General features: G+C 40.3%; 1 protein-coding gene across 1 annotated transcript in view; it reads left to right on the top strand.

Moving 5' to 3' along the window:
• The window catches only part of adam10a (ADAM metallopeptidase domain 10a), a 138,508-nt gene that overhangs the window by 102,159 nt on the left and 8,849 nt on the right, over window positions 1-27,500 (top strand). Inside the window, exons 4-11 of the mRNA XM_017711650.2 lie at window positions 2,934-3,092; window positions 12,784-12,884; window positions 16,601-16,780; window positions 19,512-19,604; window positions 21,631-21,814; window positions 24,977-25,140; window positions 26,279-26,462; window positions 26,654-26,804. Coding sequence (XP_017567139.1) covers window positions 2,934-3,092; window positions 12,784-12,884; window positions 16,601-16,780; window positions 19,512-19,604; window positions 21,631-21,814; window positions 24,977-25,140; window positions 26,279-26,462; window positions 26,654-26,804 — 1,216 coding nt within the window. The remainder of the gene's footprint in view (window positions 1-2,933; window positions 3,093-12,783; window positions 12,885-16,600; window positions 16,781-19,511; window positions 19,605-21,630; window positions 21,815-24,976; window positions 25,141-26,278; window positions 26,463-26,653; window positions 26,805-27,500) is intronic.

Genomic DNA, 27,500 nt, shown 5'->3' with positions numbered 1-27,500 from the left:
TATGGCCTGATTTAAGGGCCTTTTGCCGTGAGAGAAGACTTCCAGGCTTGTTCTGTTATGGGTCAATAGAGGAGACTTCTCTTGCGTTTGGGGACATTCCTTCCTTTCCTTTAGACCCCGTGTGTCAAACACAAGGCCGCCGGTCCTGATAGGATTGTCTTGTGGGCCTGATCCTCCTGTGGGCCTTGTGTATTGTAAAATTAACAGTATTTGAATTTTTCTGTTAATATTAGCCGGTTTCACAATGCGCTGCACTACAGTCTCCAGCATGCATTGCAACTTAATGTGCTCTGACTCTCCTACCCCAACAATAGTCTATGGGACAGCAGTTACACTTCAATTCTACTCAATTCTACACAATTCCACAGTCATATCACCACATACAATAGCTGCATTTCAGCTGCAGTTAAACTCAACATAAACACCTAACATGAGCTCAGCAGCTCGGAAACTGAGCCCAAGTATTAATGAACCTGCAGCAGTGGAAGGATGCCAGTTGTCCAGTTAAAGGAAATAGGTAGGTTTAAAAGACCGAACTTCCAGAGACATTTCAGTTTCTTAAAAATGCTGATGTAATATTTTAAGATGTACTACAAGTGCTTATATTTTACTGTTGATTTTTTTGCGTATTTTGAATAAACAATGGCCAGTTTGGGTTACAGCACAACATTCATTAAAATGAAATAAAACCTTTTGTTCTCTGATCCACAGAGTTGATGAGATTTTTTTAATATGGTCCATTTAGTGGTCGAGTTTTGACACTCCTGCTTTAGACTGTCACACTGAGCTGTGAACAGATAGCACTCTGCAGACTGCTAGCACTACAAGCAGCTTCCTGTGTTCCTGCCAGCAAAGCCCATTGTCCAGGCACCGCTCTGTAACCCTCACTGTCTGCTTCACTGTACTGCTTTAAAGTGTTTAAGACCCATCTGCTGAGAAAGTCGGAGAGAGAAGGAAGGAGGCATGTCCTTTTGTTTTTAATAAGCAGCTCTGCTTTGATTATCACTGACATTAGCTGGCTTTATGGAGCTCATTAAAGCAGTCATTATGAGACAGATCTGGAGGTCAGTGTGGAGTGAGAGAGAGAGAGAGAGAGAGGATATATTATGAAGCAGTCTCTGAGAGAATTCTCTTCAGTCTGACTGTCTTTACATTGTGTATTTTGTAAAATTTGTGTGGGTTTATGTGTCAATTCATTTTTACTTGACCATTTTCCAACATCTTTTTATCCCTTAGGATAAACTGCTGCTTTTGTTTCTGTTTCTTTAAGACAGATAGATGTAAATGAGCTCTGTTCCGATTGGCTGTTCTGTTTTGTGCTTGGCTCAGAAAGCAGTCTGGGCTGAAACACTCCTTATAACTTCATTGTGCATGGGTGGAGCTAAAGTGCTATAGGTTGAGTTGGTGGACGTATGTACATGTTGGTTTTTGTGACATCAAGAACAGTTAATTAAAAATGTCATATATGTATATGGACTTTATAGACTGGGGTGGTATGTTTTGAAACATTGTGTATATATATATATTATATACATACATACACATACATACACACACACAATGTTTTTATATATATGTATATATATATATATATATATGTGTGTGTGTGTGTGTGTGTGTGTGTATTCCTATGATTAATTAATCTATTGACTAGTATTTAGTCATTCAACTAACTGAACCTTTCTGCCTGCTATGTCTGTATCATGTAAAAGTTCTGCCTTTGCAACAGTGTGTGTATGTATGCATATATATATATATATATATATATATATATATATATATATACACACATATACACACACATTTTATATAAATGTGTGTGTGTGTGTATGCGTATGTGTGTGTATGCGTGTGTGTGTATGCGTATGTATGTGTGTATATATACACACACGGCTTCTGCTTTATAGCATCATGAAGATGAAACTGACTGTTGCAAAGGCAGAATTTTTACATGATACAGACACAGAAGGCAGAAAGGTTCAGTTAGTTGAATGACTAAGTAGATTAATTAATCATAGGAACAAGTATTAATTTCTGACTGAAGAGTTTTCTGAGGTGAGACAAAGCTGGACTGAAAAATGTGAAATTCACCAAAAACATTTGTAAATGTTATTCAGCAGTTTTACAAGCTAGTAAGCAAGAAATCCTCACATTTAATTTCCGGTGGGTCTGTTTTGTAGCCTTCACCCTACACAGCATGCAGAAACAGCAGTCTGTATTTGGTAAATTTGCATGTCAGTGAGGCATGGCAGTCAGTCAGTTCCTGTCACAGTTGGCAGTTCTTTTTCTGATATGCACCAAAATTCTGGCTTTGTGAGACTTGAGTGCTGGTGACCCAGTTCAGGTTTCTATGGCCTATGTGATGGAAAATTTCCATTGAATTCCTATTAAATTCCCAAGGAATGGAATGGGAAAAGAAACTGTAACCGGACTCATGAGTCCCTATCAGCGCGGAATGGCCCACTGCAGCACTGAGAACCATTTGGCCCAATAGTGGAGAAGTGGCCTTTATGTCAGACAAACTTAGAACTTCAAGATAAACGGTTCATTATTTTTTATATTGAAATCCCAATGTGAAAGAGAGCTGTTCTCAAATTGAAAGAGCAGCAATTTTAATAATATACTGAATTATTTAACATAGTCTTAAGTATTAGGTCATTATATTTAAGCAGAATAATGACACAGAATTTTAAATTGCCTTACTGACACACCACATGCAGTGTTCAAGCCTCAAGCCTGACAAAAAATGGAGATACTGCTCTTCTTGAGGGGGAAAGAAGTCTAACATTTAATTCATAGAAAATAATGGCATTTAAATTACAATCGCAATACTGGCAATACTAGAAAATTGTAATTTAATATTTTCAGCCTTACCTGCTCATATAGATCATAGCTCAGGTTTTCTCCTCCTAACTTGTGTGCTTTTTCCTCAGGAGAGCAAGGCAGCCTGACTCATGGATCCATCGTGGATGGAAAGTTTGAAGGATTCATTCAGAGCCATCAGGGCACGTACTACGTGGAGCCGGCCGAGCGATACCTCAAAGATCGGGAAGTGTCGTACCACTCAGTCATCTACCACGAGGATGACATCGGTGAGTGTGTCCTGCTGTTTTTACATGCTCGTTGGATGGCCTTGTTTCCCACTTTTTATTATGAAATCTTTTCCTTCAAGTGCTTTGTAGTCTGAATGTGGAGGATTAGCTGGGTGGGCCTTGTATCTGGTATTTTTCTATTATCATTCTTATTTCCAATCTCTAATCACTTTTTGTACTACATTGTCAGAAACAAAGAATTTGCTACTAAACCTATTTGGTACATACAGTTAACATTAGCTTGCCTAGATCCACTTTGCACTTACATTGATGCATTTGTGCATTTAAACATCCTCATTGACTTAAAATTGAATCATGTAAGAGCAGTAGGTGAAGGCAGGGTTAGGAGTCTTGCCCAAAGACTCTTATTGGTTTAATCGGATGTTCTTGCCTGAGTGAGAAATCGAACCATAGTATGCTGTGTAGAGTGCAGCAGTGTTACCCAATGTACAGTCCTGTGCAAAAGTCAGAGACCAGCCCTTATTTGATTTCCTGTCAGAGTGGTCATTAGGTACAAGTTAAGGTCTATTTTGCCATCTTCTTAAGACATTCCTTCTTTTTAAAATTGCAGCTAATAATACAGATCTAAGCAGGGGTTGGCAACATGCGACTCTTTTACTGCCCTCTTGTGACTCCCCAGCAGAATCAGATTTTTAGATAAAAATAAAATAATCCTCCTTTGCAGTAAAATAAAGCTCTGTTGATCATTCAACACAGTTTTAACAATAAACGGTCTTAAATGCTGGAGTTAATGTAGAACTGCTAATTCACCCTTTAACCCTGAAGATTGGCGCACAGATTGCTGGTCACCATAGCAACACAGACAACAATTCCGCCTAGCTAGTAACTAATAAAACGGCAAAGAGAGAGATTTAGGATGAATGTCGACCATTTGGAGAGAGACTTACTTGCATTTTAATCACTCCAGCTGGTTTCCTGATATGTTTAATCTGCAACCAGAAGCTATCAAACACTAAAAAGTGGTGAAGCTGAAGTCCTGTTCTCTTTCACCAGCTTTTTGTTCCAGTTGCAGCATTCACATTCCCGTGTCTCAGGCACCATTTAAGGTAGAACGGGAAAACTAGAAGAAGAAGAAGCTGGTAAATGAGAAGCGACTTCAGCCTCGTAAAAAATCAAACGTTGAGGAACATTTTACAAAAATTTATTCTACTTTTGTGGAAACGTTTCCTGCCAGAGATGCGAGAAAAATGCTGTGGCTCCCAAGGTGGTTTGTTTTTTTGTTAAACGGACAAAATGGCTCTTCTTAATATTTGGGTTGCTGAGCCCTGAGCTATGGCCTAATCAGTGGCTTCTAAAAGTAAGTTCCATTGTGAAGAATAATTACCTACAGCAGCCATTGAAAGTGTTCTTTCCTCTGTCCTGATGAAAGACTAAAGGTCAGTTTCAGGTTTGAAATACCACTGCTTTCACAAAATGTGTAAGCTTAGCTAGTCACATGATTCATCTTTATGTCCTGTTCGGCTGACTGATGCTGAACTAAGCACACTTGAAGTTCCAAAACAAAACTTCATAGCACAATTTCAAGCTACATTTCATTCTAGATTGTTCCCAAATTTGTAATTATGCTTTGCAGGCACATGGTTGCACAGCGTTTGCTTCAGAAATATTTTCTGGACTGGATGTCATCAGTCGCCCCTGCTGTTTGAATCTCTCTCTTGTGTGGCGTGCTCCAGAGAGAGAGCGAGCGAGAGAGAGCGCGAGAGAGAGAGCGAGAGCGAGAGAGAGCGAGAGAGAGCGAGAGCGAGAGAGAGAGCGAGAGAGAGAGCGAGAGAGAGAGCGAGAGAGAGAGCGAGAGAGAGAGCGCGCGAGAGAGAGAGAGCGCGAGAGAGAGAGCGCGAGAGAGAGAGCGCGCGAGAGAGAGAGAGCGCGAGAGAGAGAGAGCGCGAGAGAGAGAGAGCGCGAGAGAGAGAGAGCGCGAGAGAGAGCGAGAGAGAGCGAGAGCGAGAGAGAGAGCGCGCGAGAGAGAGAGAGCGCGAGAGAGAGAGAGCGCGAGAGAGAGAGAGAGCGAGAGAGAGCGAGAGCGAGCTTCTGTCTTTCCTCTGAGACACATGAAGACAGACATCACATCTTTTCCAGTCGCTGCTCATGCAAGGTTATAGGAGAGGTGAGGTCACCTAGAGGACAGCGCTGGTGGCCCTGTTCAGTGCATGTGAGCTGACAGGTGCCCATGATTGGTCAGCATAGCTGGAGATAGACAGGAGAAATTGCTATGTCGTCATGGGATTCAGGCTCAAATAATCCAGCAATGGGATGCAATCTTCTTACCCTCGTTAAACCTGGCTGTCTGTATGCCAACAAATGTTATATGTAACATTTTGAACACCCCCTGTCAAATTGCATGATTTGATGTTTTTCTAAGTGTAAAGAAGTTAACACATCCTCTACAGCAGGGGTTGACAACTTATATGTTAAGAAGAGTCATTTTGTCCTTTCAACAAAAAAAATCTAACCACCTTATGAGCCACAACATTTTGTTATTTTATGTCCATTACACCATCTTGGTTGTAAATACGCCTCAGTACGTGATGATGTCTTAGTATGGGCTAAAAAATATAAAATGAATGAAAACTCAGACTTACTTTGCTCGGCTTTAAGCTTTAGCTCAGCTTTAGCCACTTTACTCACATCTCTGGCAGGAAGCTTCTCCACAAAAGTAGAATAGTTTCTTGTAAAATGTTCCTCGGTGTTTGACTTTTTCCAAGGCTGAAGCCGCTTCTCATTCCCCAGCATCTTGTTTGAATTTTCCTGTTCCACCTTAAATGGTGCCTGAGGTCCCAGAATGTAACTGCAGCACCATTCGAACAAGAGGCTGGCGAACGAGAAGCTGACTTTAGGTTTGCAACTTTTTAGTGTTTGACAGTTTCTCGTGGCAGATTAAACGTATCAGGAAACCAGCTGGAGTAATTATAAATGCAAATTGTTAAACACAAATTTTAAATTCAGCAGATAAACAGTAATTGTGCATTAAAATGTGCAGAAGGTGTTCTCTGTGTGTCCTTTGGCCAGGGACGCATAAACATTTGCATTTGTTCTGTGTGTAAATATGAAAATATTTGCTCATTTCTGCAAATTCTGAAGCCTAATTTGATATTTAAATCCTGAATGTCTAAATTTAGTCCCTTTTATAGAATGTGTGATACTGAAAGTGGCAAAAGTGCGTCACTGCAAGTTCAGAGACAATTTGTGGTCTCCACTTGCACATTTGTGCATTTTAAGCAGGGAACTGGAGTTATTATTCAGATCATAGTGCATATTATTGTCATTATAGTCAACCAGGGAGCCCGTTTAGATTATGAGCATGAAATGATGTGAGAGATTTGCTTTGGCGCTATTTAAAACCATCAGTACTCTTGGAAATAGCTGTGAGAACAGTACTAAAGACTGTTTGTTTCTCTCTCTCTCTCTCTCTCTCTCTCTCTCTCTCTCTCTCTCTCTCTCTCTCTCTCTCACCCCCCCCATATTTGGTGAAACGACTCTTCTGGTCATTCTTTAAACACGTCTTCTTTGGACAGAGCTACCATATGTTTTTGTATATTCTTTCTTCTTTGCTTACACGAGTGTTCAGCAACCAAGAGCAACCTACAGGTACAGGTCAGACACAGATGTGATATGGGTGAATATGTTTAAATTGCGTTTCATGGGATGAGCCTCAAATACATTTACACAGCCCAGTCGTTGGGAACCTTTGCATGCAGTTGACCAGCTGAAGCAGAGTTTGTGGGACGGTTGGTGTGAGGACAGGGCCAGTCACTCAGAGTGCATGGTCAGGGTGGAGGAAGAGAGTGATATCCGGAGCTCTGGAGCGGACAGTGGGTTGCACATCAACTACAGCTCTCTATGGAAATGATTACCACACACACACACACACACACACACACACGCACACATACATGCACACACATGCCAGGCAGAGAGGGTGGAGAAGATAAGAGTGAGTGTGTGGGTGTCTGTTTTTGTACATTTCCTGGACTCAGATATCCCACCCAGTGCTTTTTACAAAAGCTGTGTTTCATTTTTCAGAACCACAAAAGCAAAGAAATCTTTTTTTTCTAAACCTTGTTGATTTATTCCACAGTAAACAAAATTCATCATCTCATTTAAAAGACTATTTAAAAGACTAAATTCCTCTTTTCTGCATCTAAAATGTCTTCAGATTTTTTTCTGTCACTGTGCAAAACTTTTAGGCACCTGAGCAACCAGTTTTAAAAAGCTATTTATGTATCTATGTACCCGGTCATTAATTGTTGCTCAGAAAAACACTAAACCGCTTATCCTCCTGGGTCACGGGGGGGGGTGGTTTGGAGCCTATCCCATTGGTCATTTGGTGGAAGGCAGGATACACCCTGGACAGGTCACTAGGCCGTCACATGAGCAGACAGACAGACATATACATTCATATCTGGGAGCAATTTAGCATCTCCAATTGGCTGGACTGCATGTCTTTGGACTGTGGGAGGAAACCCACGGAAGCCCAGTATTATTTGTAGCCATCATAAAGTAACTGGTTTGGCTAATCAGTACTTTATTAATTGAATCCGCTCTGCTTTGGATTTTAGCAAATCCAGGTGATTTCTGGAGGCACTGACGAAAAGTCTGTAACCAAATCTGCGTTATAACGACCTCAAAAGAAAATGTTTTTTGGAACTCTGCTTACTTTTTACTGCATGTATCTATTTTTGTATTTATGCTAATGGCCATATAGTGCTTTAACAAGCAAAAACACACGGCGTGTATTAAACAGTTCAAAGGTGGTTTAAACACTTTGCTCAGGCGCCTTTAGCACAGCACTGTGTGTAACACATATAGAACAGATCATGTATAGACACTTTCTGCATAATTAAGCTCCAGTTACCTTTTAATTGTGGCAGAATATAATGATGGGCCTATAAACATGGTCAAAAACCACTTGTAAAAAATCTCTTTATATTTATCCATATGGGGGGTATATGTCTTGAAATTGTACAAACACAGGTCTGGTTGGGTGGGTCGGTGGATTCTCTTACCCCTTAACCTGGCATGTTGATAATACACTCTTCTGTATGTGTGTTTGTTCCACCAAAGCAGGACTGTTATCAGTGACAGGCTAATTTATGACTTCCCAAGAATTCAGTAAATCCCCGCCCTTCCCCAAGCATGACTCTGCGGCGTGTAATATCAGCACAGCCCTGTTTGACTTCTGCTCACTTGTGTTTCTAGCCACCTTTCCTTTCATATTAGGTTTAATAACATACACTTTCTTCTGAAAGCTCTTCAGAAAAGAACGTTAGTGTTTAATCAGCGCCTTAAAGGGCCCGTATCTTACCTTTTTATTCTATTTTTCCCCTGAACTCTGTGTATAATGTGGTTTTATGTACTGAAGGCAGCTGTATTATTTTGTTCCTGTGGCTTTAAGGCTGGTATTTGTAAACCCCTCTATTCTGATTGGTTACCCCGTTTAGGCCTGAACACTGCTTTGGCCATAAGCTAAATCGGCGGTTGTTCTCGTGACATTACAGAGGCAATGAATGAGAAATAGGCTGTCTTTGTAGCTTCATTTCTGGATGTGAACTGTATGGACTGAGCAAATGGTACATTTTGAAATCTTAAAACAGTTTATATAATTCTTCTTTCAGAAAAGCAAGAAAGTTTGGTTTTCTATGAGCCCTTATTGAGTTACCCCAGCATGGATTAGACCTGACCTAGACTAAACTGATTTTTAATCTATGAAACACTATTTATATTGCAGTTACGTTCAATACTGGGGATCCATGTCTGAGATACGGTCCTGCAAATGCAGGTCCCTGCACTGCTGCCCTCCTCACTGCCCCCTGGTGGTAAAACACACTGCTCCACTTCATACACATTTTCCTGTCAGTAGCCATCAGTGTTCTCCCTGTCACACTGATTTCCTTTCTTGACAGGCAGCATGTATGAGAAAAAACATCAGCACAAGACTGTGGCTCAGATTTCCTTCTTGTTCTTGATTGTTTGTCTGGTTTTTGCTGGTGGAAAATGGATAAAAACAGGAGGATAAAAACTGCTTGGAAGTCTGTGTGTGTGTGGGTGTGTGTGTGTGTGAGAGAGAGAGAGACTCAGGAAGAAAAGAAATTGGAAAGTAAATGGAGAGAGAGAGACAAAAAAACGAGGGACAAGGGAGAGAAAGAAGCGAAAGAGCCGGAGGGGGGCGGCGGAGTAGGGGATAGAGAGAGTTTTATACTGTCACAGCAGAGACTAAGAGAGAAATTCTCTCCTCAAACTGAAAGGACTGAAAATACATCACGTTTCGTCTGAGCTCCATTCAGACCCAGAGCTTTCTGTTAGAGCTGGTCTGAAAGGAGCTGCTCCCCATCACTCTCTCTGTCATTCTGTCTATCTCTCTCTCTGTCACTATCATTCTCTCTCTCCATCACTCTATCTCTCTCAAGCTATCAATCTTACACTGTCTCGATCACTCTTTCCATCACTCTATCTCTTTCACTCCCTCTGTCTCTCTCTGCCTCTATTACTCTCTCCATCATTCTCTCTCTCTCTCTCTCTCTCTATCACTGTCATTCTGTTTCTGTCTATCACTCTGTCTCTCTCTCCATCACTCTCTCTATCTCTCTCAATCACTCACTCTATCACTCTCTTACACTCTCGATCACTCTCCATCGTTCTGTCTCTTTTTCACTCTCTGTCTCTCTCTCTGCCTCTATTACTCTCTCCATCATTCTCTCTATCTCTCTATCACTATCATTCTGTTTCTATCACTCTCTGTCTCTCTCTCCATCATTCTCTCTGTCTATCCCAATCACTCACTCTCTCTCTATCTATCACTGTCTCTATCACTGTCCATCATTCTGTCTTTTTCACTCCCTCTGTCTCTCTATCTCTTACTCTCCATTCTGTCTCTATCTCTATCACTCTCTTATACTCTCACTATCATTCTTACATTCTTATCTCTCTCACTCTCTTTCTCTCTATCTCTCTACTTCTATCATTCACTCCCTCTGTCTCTCTCTCTGTCTCTATTACTCTCTCCATCATTCTCTCTGTCTCTCTCTTTCTGTCTCTCTTATACTCCATCTCTCTCTATTATTCTATCTCTCTCTTACACTATCTTTCTCTCACTCTCTCCATCATTCTGTCTCTCTCTATGACTCTTACACTGTCTATCACTCCATCACTCTCTCTATCTTTCTCTCTATCTCTATCTCTCTATCACTCTCTACCACTCTCATGCTCTGTTTACCTGTTTCTCTCTCTTTACCTCTCTTTCTTTTCTCTGTCTCTATCACCTGTCTTTCTCTCTCCTCTCTCTTGTCTGTCCTTCACCTGTCTCTCTCATATTTCTCTTTGTCCTCTCTCGTCTGTCTCTCTTTTGTCTCTCTTCTCTCTTTCTCTCAATACTGTAAGTTACATTATTAATCAAGTTAATTTGGATTTATAAAGGAAATGGGTGGGACACGAGTGACTGACTGATTATCCATATATCAAATATATATTGTTATAAGGTATTTTTGTGATCTTGTCCGGCCACTTCTAGATGTCTGTTTAGAGCTTCTCAGCTCTTCGTCCTCAGAGACGCTCCTCTCTGAACTGATCCTGATATTGACTGGAGAGAGCAGCGGTCCACTCGGCTGGTCAGAGATGGTGCTGCAGTCCACTAAGGCACTTGAAATGCTGCTTTGTCCGCGTTGCGTGATTGTGCTGTAGCTGCTGTTGTACATGGTGAGTCAGTGACAGTCGGAGTGATGCTCAGTGTTTTCATGGACGGCTCATTAGACAGACCTCCTCTGCCCCGCCTCACTGCCGTGTCCCAGGACCGCAAATCTGCCGCCTCATCCCTCTGCCTGCCCTACCCCGGGTAATTAGAGCGCACTCCCCTACACCTCCACCTTCTGTCGCCTTGCTTCCAGAATTTGTCACTCTCTGCTTCTTGCTAACGCGTCACATCCCCCAAAATAGCTCTTCTGTTTTCCTGACCCGTGTGTCTGTGTAGAAAGTGGTGAGTTTCTGGTTTTGATATTGAGTGCATTTACATGCACTTAATAATCGGATAACTTCAGAAAATCAGATTTTGTCAGTTATCCTCTCAACACGTTTATATGCACTTGAGTAATCAGATAATGTGAAACTCCAGGTCTACACGAGACAGTAATCAGGTTTCTGCTTTGCAACCAGCCAATAAACTCACAGAAGTAGACGTGACGTAAACGTAACATAAAGCTCATGTAGCGTATCTAATCTATCTTATCTAACGTAAACTTCATGCTGTGGCTTTTATTTTAAGCCTCGATCCACTTTATTTGAAAACTGAGCGAACATCATGTAGAAGATGAAGACTATTTGCATCCTTTATTTCATCAAGCATGTAGTCGGTTTCAGTGTCAGTCCAAAAGTCTTTTGCTGCGTCTCGTTCCTACACTGCTCGCTTATTTCTGGTACCGTTGTCTGTTTTCGTACATGCTACTCACCGCCTTTATGAATGGCCATTTTGTCTTAGCTTGACTAAAGCTATAGGACCGTAAGCTGAGCCACAGGGCTTTGGCCCTAAAACAAAAGAGGTCGAGAGAGCTAGAGAGTTAGACAAACACAGCAAGAGAGAGACATGTTAGTTTGCTGTAATTCCCCAGGCTCTCATTAGTTCTCTAGCAGATCCGTCTCCACAGACCTGCAGCTCAGCCACACAGCAGCAAAGCAGGCAGGGCAGGGCATAGTGCAGCATCACACACACCCATGAAATGCCTCTCCTTATGTTTTGCGTAATTATTGCTCACGTGTAACTCACTGAGGCAAGCGGAGACGGTCTGTGGGAAGTGCAGGTTCTCAGCTTCCCATTCGTACCACATTTGTGTTTGTACGTGAAAGAAGAGATTGACCAAATGTTTGTAGAATCCAGCGTTTCTCCTGAAATGAAGGGTGTTAATAGTGAGTTTTTCCCCTTTTGCTTCAGTAACAGGGAAGGGAACAATGCCGCGAGGATTTCATTGCATTCAGACACGAGTGTTAATGAGGTCAGGTACTGATATTGGATGGTCAGTTCTGGATCACTGCAACTCATCATCACTCCAGAGAATGCAGTTCCACTGTTCCATGGCCCAATATTGGGGGGGGATTTATACCCCATAGGTGACACTTGGCATTTGGCAAGGTGACCTTCGGCTCATGTGAAACTGCTCCAGAGTGTCGCATTCTATTGGCCAGTGCTTTTCAAAGAAGATTATACAAACTGTGTGTTCACTAATTGAAATGTGTGTCTGCATACTGTTTGTTGTAACTGTTATATTGATGTTATATTGATATACATTTGTATTTTGGGAAGGGAAAAAAAAAACACTTTTTCATCGTTCCTTTGTTTTTGCCATTATTTGAACCTGATTCAGATTCAGAATTTAAAGTGATCAATTAAGGAACTGCTTAATTACATGGAAATTATTGAGAAATTGAGATTCTCACACATGCTTGATGCTCAGTGGAACATTTTGATGTGGGGGTCTTTCTGTGATGTAACCTTGAAGTCAGTATCAGAAATCTTGCACTTTCATTTACAGTTCAGAAAACTTAATCCACCTGCTAAACCCTGCGCCAACTTTATGAGCTTCATATTACTGTGTTATTCTCTCCAGCAGTAAAGCAGGGATGGTTTAAGCTGTTCAAAGCTCATGTCTTCATATTTAGCTCATGTGCCTGTATCTGTCTGTGTTCCTAGACTATCCTCATAAGTACGGCAGGGAGGGGGGCTGTGCGGACCACTCTGTCTTTGAGAAGATGAAGAAGTACCAAGCATCTGCGATGGAAACTCCTGCACAGGTGTGTGTGTGTGTGTGTGTGTGTGTGTGTGTGTGTACTGCTGTACAATATGCTCAAAATATTGCAATGCACAATTCAAAAGAGGACAAATTGTTGGTGCACGTCTTGCTGGCGCATCTATGACCAAGACAGCAAGTCTTTGTGATGTATCAAGAGCCACGGTATCCAGGGTAATGTCAGCATACCACCAAGAAGGACGAACCACATCCAACAGGATTAACTGTGGACGCAAGAGGAAGCTGTCTGAAAGGGATGTTCGGGTGCTAACCGGGATTGTATCCAATAAAACATAAAACCACAGCTGCCCAAATCACGGCAGAATTAAATGTGCACCTCAAGTCTCCTGTTTCCACCAAAACTGTCTGTCGGGAGCTCCACGGAGTCAATATACACGGCCGGGCTGCTATAGCCAAACCTTTGGTCACTCGAGCCAATGCCAAACGTCGGTTTCAATGGTGCAAGGAACGCAAATCTTTGGCTGTGGACAATGTGAAACATGTATTGTTCTCTGATGAGTCCACCTTTACTGTTTTCCCCACATCCGGGAGAGTTACGGTCTGGAGAAGCCCCAAAGAAGCGTACCACCCAGACTGTTGCATGCCCAGAGTGAAGCATGGGGGTGGATCAGTGATGGTTTGGGCTGCCATATCATGGCATTCCCTTGACCCTATACTTGTGCTAGATGGGCGCGTCACTGCCAAGGACTACCGAACCATTCTGGAGGACCATGTGCATCCAATGGTTCAAACATTGTATCCTGAAGGCGGTGCCATGTATCACAATGACAATGCACCAATACACACAGCAAGACTGGTGAAAGATTGGTTTGATGAACATGAAAGTGAAGTTGAACATCTCCCATGGCCTGCACGATCACCAGATCTAAATATTATTGTGCCACTTTGGGGTGTTTTGGAGGAGCGAGTCAGGAAACGTTTTCCTCCACCAACATCACGTAGTGACCTGGTCACTATCCTGCAAGAAAAATGGCTTAAAATCCCTCTGACCACTGTGCAGAACTTGTATATGTCATTCCCAAGATGAATTGACGCTGCATTGGCTGCAAAAGGAGGCCCTACACCATACTAATAAATTATTGTGGTCTAAAACCAGGTGTTTCAGTTTCATTGTCCAACCCCTGTGTGTATGTATATGTGTGTGTGTGTGTGTGTGTGTGTGTGTGTGTGTGTGTGTGTGTGTGTGCAAGTACGTACGTACTCCATTGCATTTTTACTACATACCTCATCTTTAATAAATCAGTCACAGCCCCAAAAAACATTTCACTCAGTGCTGCTCTGAGGCCCAGGAGTTTGATCAGGCTTCTAAAAAGCTCAGGAATATGCGTCAGCAGCCAACTTGATTAGTTTTCTTCACCTCCACATTTGGCAGCTTCTGGATAAATGTGTTTTATCTGAAACATGAAATAGTAATATAACTTTTTTTTTTTTATTCCTGCTCCTGGAATTAAAACGGTTGTGTTTATATGGAGGTATGTCTGTTCTCTGTCAGAAGTGATGTGTTGCCTCTCCCCTCTGCTGATGACTGGAGGAGAAGTCTGATAAGAGCACAGGGAGATGATTACATTACAGTATGAGATCCTGCGGCTTTTAAAAGCACCAGACTCCATTTATGGATCCATCTGTCTTTTTTCTTGCGAGCTTTTGAATACTGGCTTGTTTTGGCAAAGTTCTGTCGGCTCCTCTATCCGTGTGGGGGAGATCCTCTAGGGAGTAATTGAGCCTGGGTGTGGTGGCACATTCCAGAAGCTTTGTAACATTTCTCCTGGTTTTATTCTCGGATCCTAAACTGCCTCTCCCATTTTTTCACCATGAGAGAGTCCTGCTTCACAGAGTATATTGATGCTGTAACTCAGAGCTGGGAAGTATTATATTTGTCATTATTATGATAAAATACATCTCAATATGTGCATTGTGGGTTTTTTTGCATACCCCCAACTGCTTGCTTGATTCCAAAGAGAGCAGAATTAGTCCTGTTTAACTGGATTTAGTGCAGCACAGTGTGTAAAATGATGAATACGAATTACGAAATTCAAAGTTTTGATAGTCTTTTTAAATGTGGCAATACCTTGTCTATTATTTGTGACAGAAAAACAGAATATGGTGAAATATCATGTATCGTAAAAAAATATCGTGATATGACTTTTTGCTGTATCGCCCACCTCTACTGTAAATACATGTCAATCCTATGAGCACAGGTTTTTCTAAAAATCCAAATGTACCCCAAAAACACCAGCCAACCCCAGTGTTGGGTTGGTGTGATGTGTATAGAGTCACTAGTTTGTTCTCCCTCATTCACACTGGTTGATCAGTTCTAGTGAAGCTGACTGCCATCATTAAGGTGTCGTAACTCTTAGATGTTGTTATTACAGTTATTACTTAAAGGGGAATTCCAGTTTGTTCTGTGTAATTCATTTGTGTATATGCAAACAAAGTCATTCAGAGTGATGTGAAGGAAATTCTAGAGCAGGGGTGTGAAACTAAACCTCTAAAAGGGCCATATTCAATCTCAATAAATCTGTGGGCCGGAGAACGCCTGTTTTATTTCACTTTTATTTAACATTTTGCTATAAACAAAACTAACAATATTTTATTCAAAATACACGAAAAACTTCAACAGTAAAATACGGGTACTTGTAGTAGGCCTTGAAATATTACATGAATACTTGAAATATTCTACATTTAAAAGTCCCCAGGAGCTCAGTATTTTAAATCTACCTATTTGCTTGAACTAAACACCTGGCGTCTTTTCTTTACTGCAGGTACATTAATACTGGGCCTCTATTTCTGAGCAGCTGAGCGAATGTTAAGTGTGTCTGTTGGCTGAACTGCAGTTAGTGTGTTTGGTGATCTGATTGGTGTGGAATTGTGTAGAATGAGGTGTAACCACTGACCCATTGATTGTACACCCATAATGTTGCTGTGCATGCTGGGGATTGTAGTGCAGGGCGTTGTGAAACAACCAAATATTAATAGAAAATTAAAATACTTTTAAAATACCGGCTAGATATGGTTGACTCTTGACAGTGGTGGTGATAGGAACCAGATGTCTAAAGAGTTTAACGCCTCTAAAAGCTTCTTCACAGATTATTATTACACAACATGTTTATAAATACGTTGCCTGATGCCTGAGTGTTGCCATTTTAACATGCAAGAGAAGCACATGTATACATGCAGGGAGTGGAAAATAGTGCTGAAAGAAACCTTTTTTACCAGTTACCCCTGTTTTACACTATTTACCTATATTTTCATCAGCATTACATAAAAACCCAAGACACTGGTGCTTTTGAGCAGTAAATAAAATGGCTATATTTGTGTTGTGGACATCATGAACCCTGGTTCCCATCACCTCCACTGTAAAGTAAATAACAATGTTTTCGTCACAAGCACTGAATTACGCAGGGTTTTTGAAAAATCAGTGTAATTCCCCTTTATTATTTGCCTGTCACTCAGTGAAATAATCATAGACTTTCTGTTGAAAGCAGGGATTCTAAACTTGAAATCTGTCTCAATGCAGCAATTGTGTTTGACCATTTGTTTGTCAAGCAATTCCTTGCTTCAGTCTCATGACTACAAAACTTACATTTTAGTTTCATAGCAGTTACTGGTTCTTGCTTTGCTAATAAGCCATAAAATATTGATAATTGTATAATTGCTTAATAGCCGGGGACTTCTAAGGATGTTTTTTTATTTCTGCAGCTGCGCCCCCTGCAGGAGAAGAATAGACAGCGTGAGGAGGATGACAAGTGGATGTATGGGCCAGTAATCCTGAGGAAGAGGCGTGCAGCGCAGGCTGAGAAAAACACCTGCCAGCTGTTCATCCAGACAGATCACCTCTTCTTCAAATACTACGGCACCAGGGAGGCTGTGATAGCACAGGTACTCCGCTTAACAGCGCCCACAGCAGGATTCCGATATGCCATTCCGATATGCCTTGCAATGTATAAAAAGGATTATACATGCACATGTGAGCAAAATAAGCAAAGTTAGAATGCATTTTTACTTTCAGTAATTCAAAAACATTAGTTTCATCATGGCAAAATCATAAGATAATCCTTTATTAATCCCACAACTGGGAAATTCTCAGTTGAGTTTTATATGAATGTCATGTGACATTCATATAGCGAACACAGGTTCTAGTTTTTATATCCGAAGCCCATTGGCAACCAATGAGTCACAATACATATCATATGCTATATCATATGCCGTCAGTGGTTCAGTTCCTCAGTTCCTCTTGTCCTTGTTCATACTGGAGCTCCACTGCTGCTTTTGTTAGTTTGCTGCTCTTTGATTTATTAATAGGTCTTCCTGAAGCACTGTTTAGCATAGTCTGCTCATTTTGCAATTTCCTCAAGGCTCATTTGTATATTATAGGCTGCTGTTACAGTTTTGATAGAAAGTAACAAACAATATGTTATGCAGTTGCGCATCAAAGACATAATGCCAAAGATAAACTGTTCAATTGGAAAAGATGCAACTTGTAGATGTTTGTTGTAATGAAAATTCAACTGCCAGGGAAAAAGGGAGACAGCATTAATTAGAAATCCCTCTTGCACTCATTCTACAGTCAGCGGGAATCACTCTTGACTCACTGCATGCTCTTCTCAATGAAATAAATGTAGTAAATTTTATTTGCATATTAAATTTTAAATCACTATTTTTATTGGCAAGCGCCTTATGCAATTCACTACTGGAAAAGGAAGCGTCTTTAGACACTCCTTTACTCAGACACACTTCATTTCGGAGGCTGTCAGTACAGCGTTAGATCTTTAACAGATTTATTGCACAGATAAGCTGCCTCGGTGTGGGGGAGTGAACGGGTTTTCAGGCTCTACAGGCTGGTACAAACAGCAGAGTTACACCTTTTTATTTTCCTACAGTTCTCACTTAAGTCACACCTGCTCACACCCAGGCTTATCTGTATTCATTAGCAGTATCAGGATTTTACCTCATTCAAATTGTGGACATTTTGCTTTTATATCACACTGGGTTGGAACAGGGCAGCCAACCCGTCAGCATTGATGGAAAAGTGGAGCAAAAAATGTGGAAAATAGGAAGTCAGGCTGGCTAGTATGATGCTTCATTGTTGTCGTGATCATTTTCATCACAGTACACTTTTCTAAATATGTCATAGAATTATCCAGTACCGAAAGAACACTGAACAAATGCATGTATCATTACAGAGAGAGCATTATTAGTCCTTTTTATCCCGACTATTTTGCAATACATAATACGCTGAACAAAAATCATTGTGGTTGTAGTTTTTGTTAGCAGTTTCTTTTTATTGTGACACTTAATTGTGATGCATTTTTGTGTATTTTCCAAATTATTAATCAGTAATAGTTATGATTCTCAAAGGAGCAAATAATGTAGCTGTGTCTTAACATTTTTTAATACAGCAATAATAAGGAATGCCTGAAAATGCGCCTCAGTGTTAATGTTAGTGTTTCTATTTTCAGTTTATGAGAACATTACAAAAGAATAATATTTGACAATTTAGAATGGAGTGGAGTTTAGCCTGACCTCTTATTGACCAGGGTATATTTTGTTTCTTCCATCTGAATTTACGCGATCAAGTTGTAAGGCAAACTATTCAGTAACTGCATGAAATAGATGTAAATTTTTATTTTATTAATTTATTTTTTGTAAAAGCTCCACATTAACAGAGCATGTTTTATGGTCACACATGGCTATATGCTCACAATTTACTCCTGAAAGCCAAAAATCTTACACTCCACTGAAGAGACGCCATCTGTTTATAATTTATAGCTCAGATTTGTGGAGAAACGGGTGGACTTTCAATAGAAAAATCAAATTGTTAGTTCAGCTTCTTTTATTATAAGGGTTTAAAATGACATCACCTTCTATTTGACTGGAAAGAAGCGTTACAGCCTCATACAACACCCAGCTTTTGAATGTAGCTTATGAAATATGAAAGTTATGAAGGATATGATGAAGGCTGGTTTCTAAGCAGCATAGAAACACTTAGAAACACCTAAAGCTGTGCTTGATAGTGCACCAATCTAATGGACTAACCACAAGCTAATTTGTTAGCTCTGAGCTAACACACCAGCAAAGAGCTAACATACTAACCATGATAAAATATGATATTATTTGATACTAGGGGTGGGACAGATGATCTATACAGTATAACGTTGTGATATTTAGGGTTTAGTGTTGAGACACAGAGGCTCAAGTATTAATGTTTTCTTATTTGTATAATATTTTAACGTGTATCAAGTGTGACATTAAACTAAATTTCCTAATTCACGTGTGTCTTTAAGGTTTTATTATTTTTCTAAATAGACATGAAAAGGGAAAAACTCTTGAAAAGTGCACAAGAAATGTGTGTATATGAAAGAACTGAAAATATCCAGGGCCCTTCGGCACAGTAGTCCCCAGGAACAGCAAACCAACAAAACTTGTTGGACCTGTGTGAGATTGTTGGGAAATTTCTGGAGTATTCCAGAATCAGTTTGTTCCCTGGAGCACTCAACCAGCTCTGGACTGGTCATGGTTGTTGGAATAGTGTGTTTATATGAGTGTAGAGATGAAATCCGTTTTAGAGAATGCAGCGCCTTGATCACACTAGTGGTGTTTTTCCCAACAGATTTCCAGCCATGTGAAGGCCATTGACTCCATCTATCAGAGCACAGACTTCCAGGGCATCCGGAACATCAGCTTCATGGTCAAGAGGATCAGGGTATGTGTCAGACTTGACCGGTACATCCTTTTTCTAGAAAAACTGGGCTGTGTTAAGGTTCCATGTGATGCTGATTGCTCACATCAATTACCTGAACACAAAACACGCATGCATTTGCAGGTGTGCAGGTGTGTATATATGCATATATATGTAAATGTTTGGGCACCTAAATTATAAACTTTAAGTGTAAATAAGTTAACACTATCTAGAGACACACATCTGCACATTTCAGTGCAAAATTTCTCTTTATTTGCTCAATTTAACTTATTTGGGAAATAAAATAAGACATAAAATGTGGCCTGTGCAAAAAGGCACATAACATTTTTTCTCTTATGTTTAACTCAGCAAATAAATAGAAATTGTGCATTGAATTTTTGAAAAAAGCCCTTATTATTAGTTATGGCATGTACATGTTCTCTGTTGAGGTTGTGTTGCTTATTTTTACTTAGAAAATCAACGAGCATGGAATTTGCTGGTGGTGTTCAAGTTACCACATGCCTTTATGTTTATGTCTGTATGTTATTTAAGACTTTGTCTTTGCTTTTAATGTAAAAACTTTGAGAACTAACGGTCACTAAAAGGTCACTCACTAAACGGTCACTCACTGAAGCACTGAGTAATTAAATCGATTGGAGTCTTACATGTTTTTATATATTTTGATCATTTTAACAATACCTGCTGATGTTATCAGTTATTAGAATCTTTAAAATGAGTGTCACTGACAGTTTTCATATCAGTTGGGCCTCACTGTGTTTCTGGTTTCTGGCTTTATGTCTGTGGGTCTCTCTCTCTCTCTCTCTCTCTCTCTCTCTCTCGCTCTCTCTCTCTCTCTCACTCTCTCTCGTTCTCTCTCTCGCTCTCTCTCTCTCTCTCTCTCTCGCTCTCTCTCGCTCTCTCTCGCTCTCTCGCTCTCTCTCTCGCTCTCTCTCTCGCTCTCTCTCGCTCTCTCTCTCACTCTCTCTCTCTCTCTCTCACTCTCTCTTTCGCTCTCTCTCGCTCTCTCTCTCACTCTCTCTCTCTCTCTCTCTGTGTGAGTGAGTGATGGATGGAGAGAGAGATGGAGAGAGCTGATGAAAGAAAGTGTATTTCCTTTGTCTCTGTCCACTTTGCATCTCCAGCCAAAATCAATTTCTGAAGCATGGTCCAGGCAACCCTTTCATTCTGATTGCTTTCTGGAAGAGGAATTTGTTTCAGCATTATTTTAGAGTAGCTTGCCATTGCCGTTTTACCTGCCACATTGTCACATGGAGTTGTTTAAGACGCTTTTGGCCAGACTGCTTCTGTGACTGTGACCAAGCTGAGACTGACATGATTCTACTGATATTGAATCGGAGCATTTGGATCATTTTGTTTGTCTAGTGTTTGTTGGCGTTATTAGTCTTGTAGCTCTAGTTCTCAGCTAAAGAAGCAAATTTTGTCTCCAAACATGTCTCAGCTCATCAGCTACATCTGGGTTAAGCAGAAAAATTGAAAAATGAGATTTATTTTCGCTTTTAACACTAGAATGACTAAAGCTACGAAAATTTTCGTAAGGGAGAGCAGCCCCCATGTAGCCCACTCCCCTGCTATGAAGCGATTAATGCCTATTGTCTTGGTAATGAGAAGGAATGCATTGGAAGCACCAACCCCCATGCCCACAGAAAGCTCCTACAGCTCCCAAAGCACCTAACGGGACACAACTTGAAGGTGAACTTGAAGTTACAACCTGAGTGTATATGTTACCGATCCTACAGCGCGACGGAAAATTTGTAGAATCGTGTTTCAAAAGTCATCTGATGATTATTGTGGCTGTTATTTATAAGGAGAAGCATAGTGGATCATTTCCCGTGGTCTTTATTGGATTTAATCAGCCTCTAGCCTTGAATTGTGGTGATAAATGGATTCATAGCTCCACCATTGTAGAAGTCTTTTGAGAGATGCTAGTAAATTTTTAAAGCATGAATTACAGTCACATAGAGTGTAGTCAGAAAACAAGGTGGAGAACCATACAGGGACTCATGAGTGTTTCATTCTCTCTCTCTCTCAGATCAACACCACACTGGATGAGAAGGACAAGTCCAATCCATTTCGCTTTGCTAATATTGGAGTGGAGAAGTTTCTGGAGCTGAACTCTGAGCAAAATCATGATGATTACTGCCTGGCCTACGTCTTCACTGACAGAGACTTCGATGATGGAGTTCTGGGACTGGCGTGGGTCGGAGCTCCCTCAGGTACACACACACACACACACACACACACACATGTTGATTTTTATGCCTTGTCAGAATGTATAATGTACAAAATATGTCATACATATATATATATATATATATATATATGTGTGTGTGTGTGTGTGTGTGTATGTGTATGTGTGTGTGTGTGTATATATATATATATATATATATATATATATATATATATATATATATATATATATATATATATATAATGTCTGTATATGTGTGTGTGTGGACCATGTATACTTTACTATCTATTGGGAGATAGCTGTCCCAAACCCAGACCCTTACATTTCATCTTGCACAAGTAGTATTTACATGAATAAACAAGGCGGAACCTTATTTTATCTACACCCCTTCATTTAGAGCAGGAAGTGAGACTGCATCCCTGTTCCTCATGGCCACATGCTACCCAGTTAGATCTCAATGTTTTAATTTTAATGTGTCCCAAAGTCTGAAAATCAATGTGAAGCATTTAAGAATTGTCATATTTTCTGTACTTAAACTTTTTTGTGTGTTTTAATAAAACACACTGAGTATAACTTTACTCATAAATTACCAATAAATTAGAAATTTTCACTACCGAAACAATTAGGGTTATGATTGTATTGGTAGTGGCAAAATAGAATGATTAAGTAAGGTCTAAATTCAATCTGATGTGTATATGTTTTAATATGTAATGTAATATATGTAAATATATAAGTGTGTTTGTGTGTGTGTGTGTGTGTGTGTGTGTGTGTGTATATATATATATATATATATATATATATATATATATATATATATATATATATTCATTATAATAATACTATATCCTTTTGTTATCTATGTATCCACATGTAATAAGACTCTTCTAAGCCTACTGTTAGACTTAACCCTAATGTTAACCTCAGTTAGCAATAATAAATGGAAGTGCTTTTGTAAATAGAACTTTAATCCGGAGCGTTTTGTTGCTCTTGTTGATTAGTCCTGATTTTCTCTGCATTTCCCAGTAATTCAGGATATTTTTCTCCTAAAAATATGCTAAAACAATCGCACACACTTCCCTTCCTCATCTTTTGAGATCTCCTGGTTGGTTATCTGTAATGAGATCAGTGAGGATGAGGAGGCTGTGATGAAGGCAGAGTCATGCTGATGATTATCAGCTGTGCTGTACAGAGCAGGAGTTGGCCAAGCACTCCATTAACAGCCCCCCCCCCCAACGCTGATAACACTGTCTGCTGTTTGTCCAGCAATCACATGTTCATGACATACATCACCTGTGACGTAGGTTTAATTTCAACTTTGAGGAAAATGCATTGCTACCACCTGATCCACTGTACTGGGACCCACTTTGCCTCTCATACTTAATTCTAAGATCAGCTTCATTTTCTTCTGTTTACACATCCAGATCTCTGATCTCTGTAACACGGATCAGTGTAGCTGTGAGACAGAGAGAGACAGAGAGAGACAGAGAGAGACAGAGAGAGACAGAGAGAGACAGAGAGAGACAGAGAGAGACAGAGAGAGACAGAGACAGAGAGAGAGGAGTGCAATGCCAGGGCTTGAACTGCACTTCCAACTACATAAGTTTTAAACTTTAACATTATTTACATGCTACAACAAACTCTTTGATTTAAAAATGAGTATAATTTAGTTTCCCATGATAAAGCCGATTTTGCTGAAGATGGTTTAAAACCTTGCCCCAGCTGCCAGCACTCCTTCAGTGCTCTACTAACTGTCTGAGTTGTATTTGACACACTGCTCTGAATTGATTAGTAAACAAACACAGACACAAACAAACATCCTGATGATCAATACAAGCTAATGAGTATCATTCCTCTGCGCTTGATTGGATTCTACACAGGGTGTCGTTAAAGGACAGGCAGTCAAGTCCTCATTCAGCTCTACAGCACAGCGTTCACACATCAAGAAACCGACTTTTGTCCTCTAACGGCTTCTTGATGCACCTGATCAATGAGCGTCCAGCATGCAGAGGGTCTAATGTGTGACAATCAAATCACTCACTAATACAAACAGAGGTGTTTTTGTAATGGAGCGTATCCAAAGATTGTGAGCACCCGTATCATGTATCACTGTGCATTGATTATGGATGGGAGTTGGTGATATAACTGGCCATGTGCTTCAAGATGTTTGGCTGTACACTGTATTTTGGCCATTTTTATAGACAATAATATGTTATACAGTGTCAGAAACCACACAAGTAAGTCTACAGCTCTGCACTGTTTGAAGGAAGTGGGTGATGGTTTACACATGCAGTTTGCAGAATGTTGATTGTGGCTTAATTTGTTAGTTTCATTAGCTTAATAGCTCCGGTGCAAAACTGAAGAAGCACATTTCAGACACCAAACATGTCTTTGGCTAATTGACTGCATCTGAAACGAGGAGGAAAAATGTTTTTCCACAGATTTTTTTCAAACTTGTCTGCTTAATTAAATAGTTAAGATATAAACAAAGTTGTTTAGAGTGCTTTGGTGTGAAATGCTCTGAAACTTGCCGAGTGTGAATTGTTCTCAATGGTGTTGATACGAACCAGATGTCTAAAGAGATTAATGCCTCTAGAAGAAATATATTACTTGAAATGGCCGTGAATACAGCACTGTGTACCTGATGCAGTTTTAGGAAGGTTTTGGTCTGAGATGTATTTTTCATGCACATGCAGGGCAGTGAGGCAGAGAATAGTCTTCACCAGTATTTTAAAATTGCATATAAAACTCACAGGACGTGTGGGTTCAATGGTCATTTTGGATAGTAAATAGAGTGGCTGTATTGGCCTTTTAGCCGTGTTCCTGTCATCACCATCATCACTGCTGCAAAGAAATCAACCAACTCTGGATTTTTTGTTTACATCTCACTGATTAAATTATGCACAAATTTCAATATTTGAAAAATGTTCAATTCACCTTAATTAGACTTTTGCTGGGACATTCCTCCAAAGCCGGTTGCCATAATGAGTCCACAATAATCATACAAAGCATAACTTTGAGCTTTTTTAAATAGTTGTCAACTCTGTGTGTGTTATGTTTTATGATCAGCCTGTATGTACCCAAAAGAAAAACAATAAAAGGTCTCCTGTGACTCTTCTTACTCTGAGATCAGTTAGCTTCTTATCATTAGTTTCTGTCACTGATCTTTCTTTGTTTGCCGCTCTCTCAGGAAGCTCAGGTGGGATCTGTGAGAAGAGTAAGCTCTACTCAGACAATAAGAGGAAGTCTCTGAACACGGGCATCATCACTGTGCAGAACTACGCCTCCCACGTGCCCCCTAAAGTCTCCCACATCACCTTCGCCCACGAGGTCGGACACAACTTCGGCTCCCCTGTGAGTAGGCAGCTGCTTGCTGAAGAGAACATCTTACATAGAAAAAGGTCTTAAAAATTACCTTGAAGTGAGGGTTCAGTCAGAAATCCCGACAGTTTGCACCGTCCAAACTTTTCTTCTTTTGGACAAACTTATCTACAAACCTGGAAATGCCATAAAACTGCATGGACAAGCTTTGTGATGCACTTTTGATCATTTTATAGACGACAGTGTGTCATACAGTGTCTATACAAGTCTATGAAGAGATTACTGAACAGATCAAATCAACACGGTTTGAAGAAGATGTGTGATGGCGTAGGCATGCAGCTTGCGCAATAGTTGGTGTACATAAGCTTTCATAACTTGTTAGCTACTATAATCTTATAGATCCAGTGCGGGTCGGCAACACGCGGCTCTTTTACTATCCTTGTGGCTCCACAGCAGAATTAGAGTCTTAGCTAAAAATAAAATAATCCTGCTTTGCAGTAAAGTAAAGCTCTGTTGGTCGTTCTAACACAGTTTTAACTATAAATGTTCTTAAACACTGGAGTTAATGTAGAACTGATAATTCACCCTTTAACCCTGGTGTACAGACTGCTGGTCACCATAGCAACGCAGAAAACAGTCTCGCCTAGCTAGTAGCTAACAAAACGGCAAAGAGAAAGATTTAACATTTGATAATTTAGAGATGAACAGACTTATTTGCCAGCTGGATTCCTGGTACGTTTAATCTGCAATGAGAAACTGTCAAACACTAAAAAGTCTTGTTCAAATTTTCCCGTTCCACCTTAAATGGTGCATCAGTTACATTCTGGTGCCTCAGGCACCAGTTAAGTGGAACAGGAAAATTCGAACAAGAAGCTGGCGAATGAGTCAAGTGTTCGTCACTGGTCTTTTAATTTATTACATGGCATATACAATTTAGAAATGTAGCAATATAATTGCAATACAAAAACAATGATATAACAATATTACAGAAGTAGAGCATTATTGCAGTAGTATGGCACTATTTTGTTCATATTTTTTCCTGATCTGTTTTTTCTTTCTGGTTTTCAGTTTTGTGTTTGGTTTTGTTGTTGATAAACTGCTTCTTACACATATTTATATATTCTTTTTCTTTCTCTCTATCTCTCGCTTTCTCCTTCTCTCGGTTGTTCAGCATGACTCTGGCAGTGAGTGCACTCCTGGTGAGTCGAAGACTCAGGATAAGAAGGAGAGAGGGAACTACATCATGTACGCCAGAGCCACGTCTGGAGACAAGTTCAACAACAACAAGTTCTCCATCTGCAGCATCCGCAACATCAGCCAGGTGCTGGATAAGAAGAGGGGGCTGTGCTTTGTGGGTAAGAGCACCACTCCTCCTCCTCAGATTAAAGAGCAGAGAGGGACGAGTGTCTTAAATCATCCATAAACACTCATATCTCTCTCTCTCTCTCTCACCCTCTCCCTCTCCCTCTCCCTCTCCCTCTCCCTCTCCCTCTCTCTCTCTCTCTCTCTCTCTCTCTCTCTCTCTCTCTCTCTCTCTCTCTCTCAGAGTCTGGTCAGCCGATCTGTGGGAACGGCCTGGTGGAGGCTGGTGAACAGTGTGACTGTGGTTACAGTGATCAGTGCAAGGATGAGTGCTGCTACAATGCGAACGAGCCAGACGGCAGGAAGTGCATGTTGAAACCGGGGGCTATGTGCAGGTCAGTGGAGCGTCCGCTGCTGATTATCTGCAGCTCATCTGATCTCAAGCCTCAGTTCTTAAAGCATAGTTTATATGTTTCTATTAGAGCTTTGCTATATGGCCAAAAAATCTGAAGTGTGGACTTGAGTCACGAACTTGAAGACTTTAGACTTGACGCGAGAAAATCGAGAAAGACTTGGGATTCGACTTTGACTTCACCATCAGTGACGTGGTTTTAGGACTGAGCTAGTTTTTTATTTTAATTCTGTGCTCCCACTGTTCAAATATAAAGTTCTTCATATGTAAAGGTTGTTTTTACTTTTTCAATACTATTATTTACTTCAGCAGTATTTTTAAAAATCTTTTCAGCTGGATGGCATTATATAATGTATATAATGTATATTACATAATGTAAACATTATGCCCATCATGGTAATCTGTGTACCATGGATTTTGCATTTTACTTGAAAGGGATAAAAAAATAGTAATAATAAAAAATGTATATACAGTCATACACTGCTAACATGCTGTCATTAAAAGTTCCCTTTGTTCAGTGTTATGGCCTTAAATTTGCTGAAGAATGCAGTCTGCCTTGTTTAGGGCTCAAAGATTAGGACTATTGACTTGCCTGTACTGACTCAGGACTTGAATCGAGACTTGACTATCTTGACTTGGGAGTTGACTCACTTGAGTGTGAAGACTTGAGACTCACTTT

This window comes from Pygocentrus nattereri, chromosome 25 (assembly GCF_015220715.1).
Source record: "Pygocentrus nattereri isolate fPygNat1 chromosome 25, fPygNat1.pri, whole genome shotgun sequence".
In the NCBI taxonomy this organism is placed as follows: Eukaryota; Metazoa; Chordata; class Actinopteri; order Characiformes; family Serrasalmidae; genus Pygocentrus; species Pygocentrus nattereri.
Note: the sequence above shows the minus strand (reverse complement) of the source record. Positions and strands in the feature narration are given on the sequence as shown.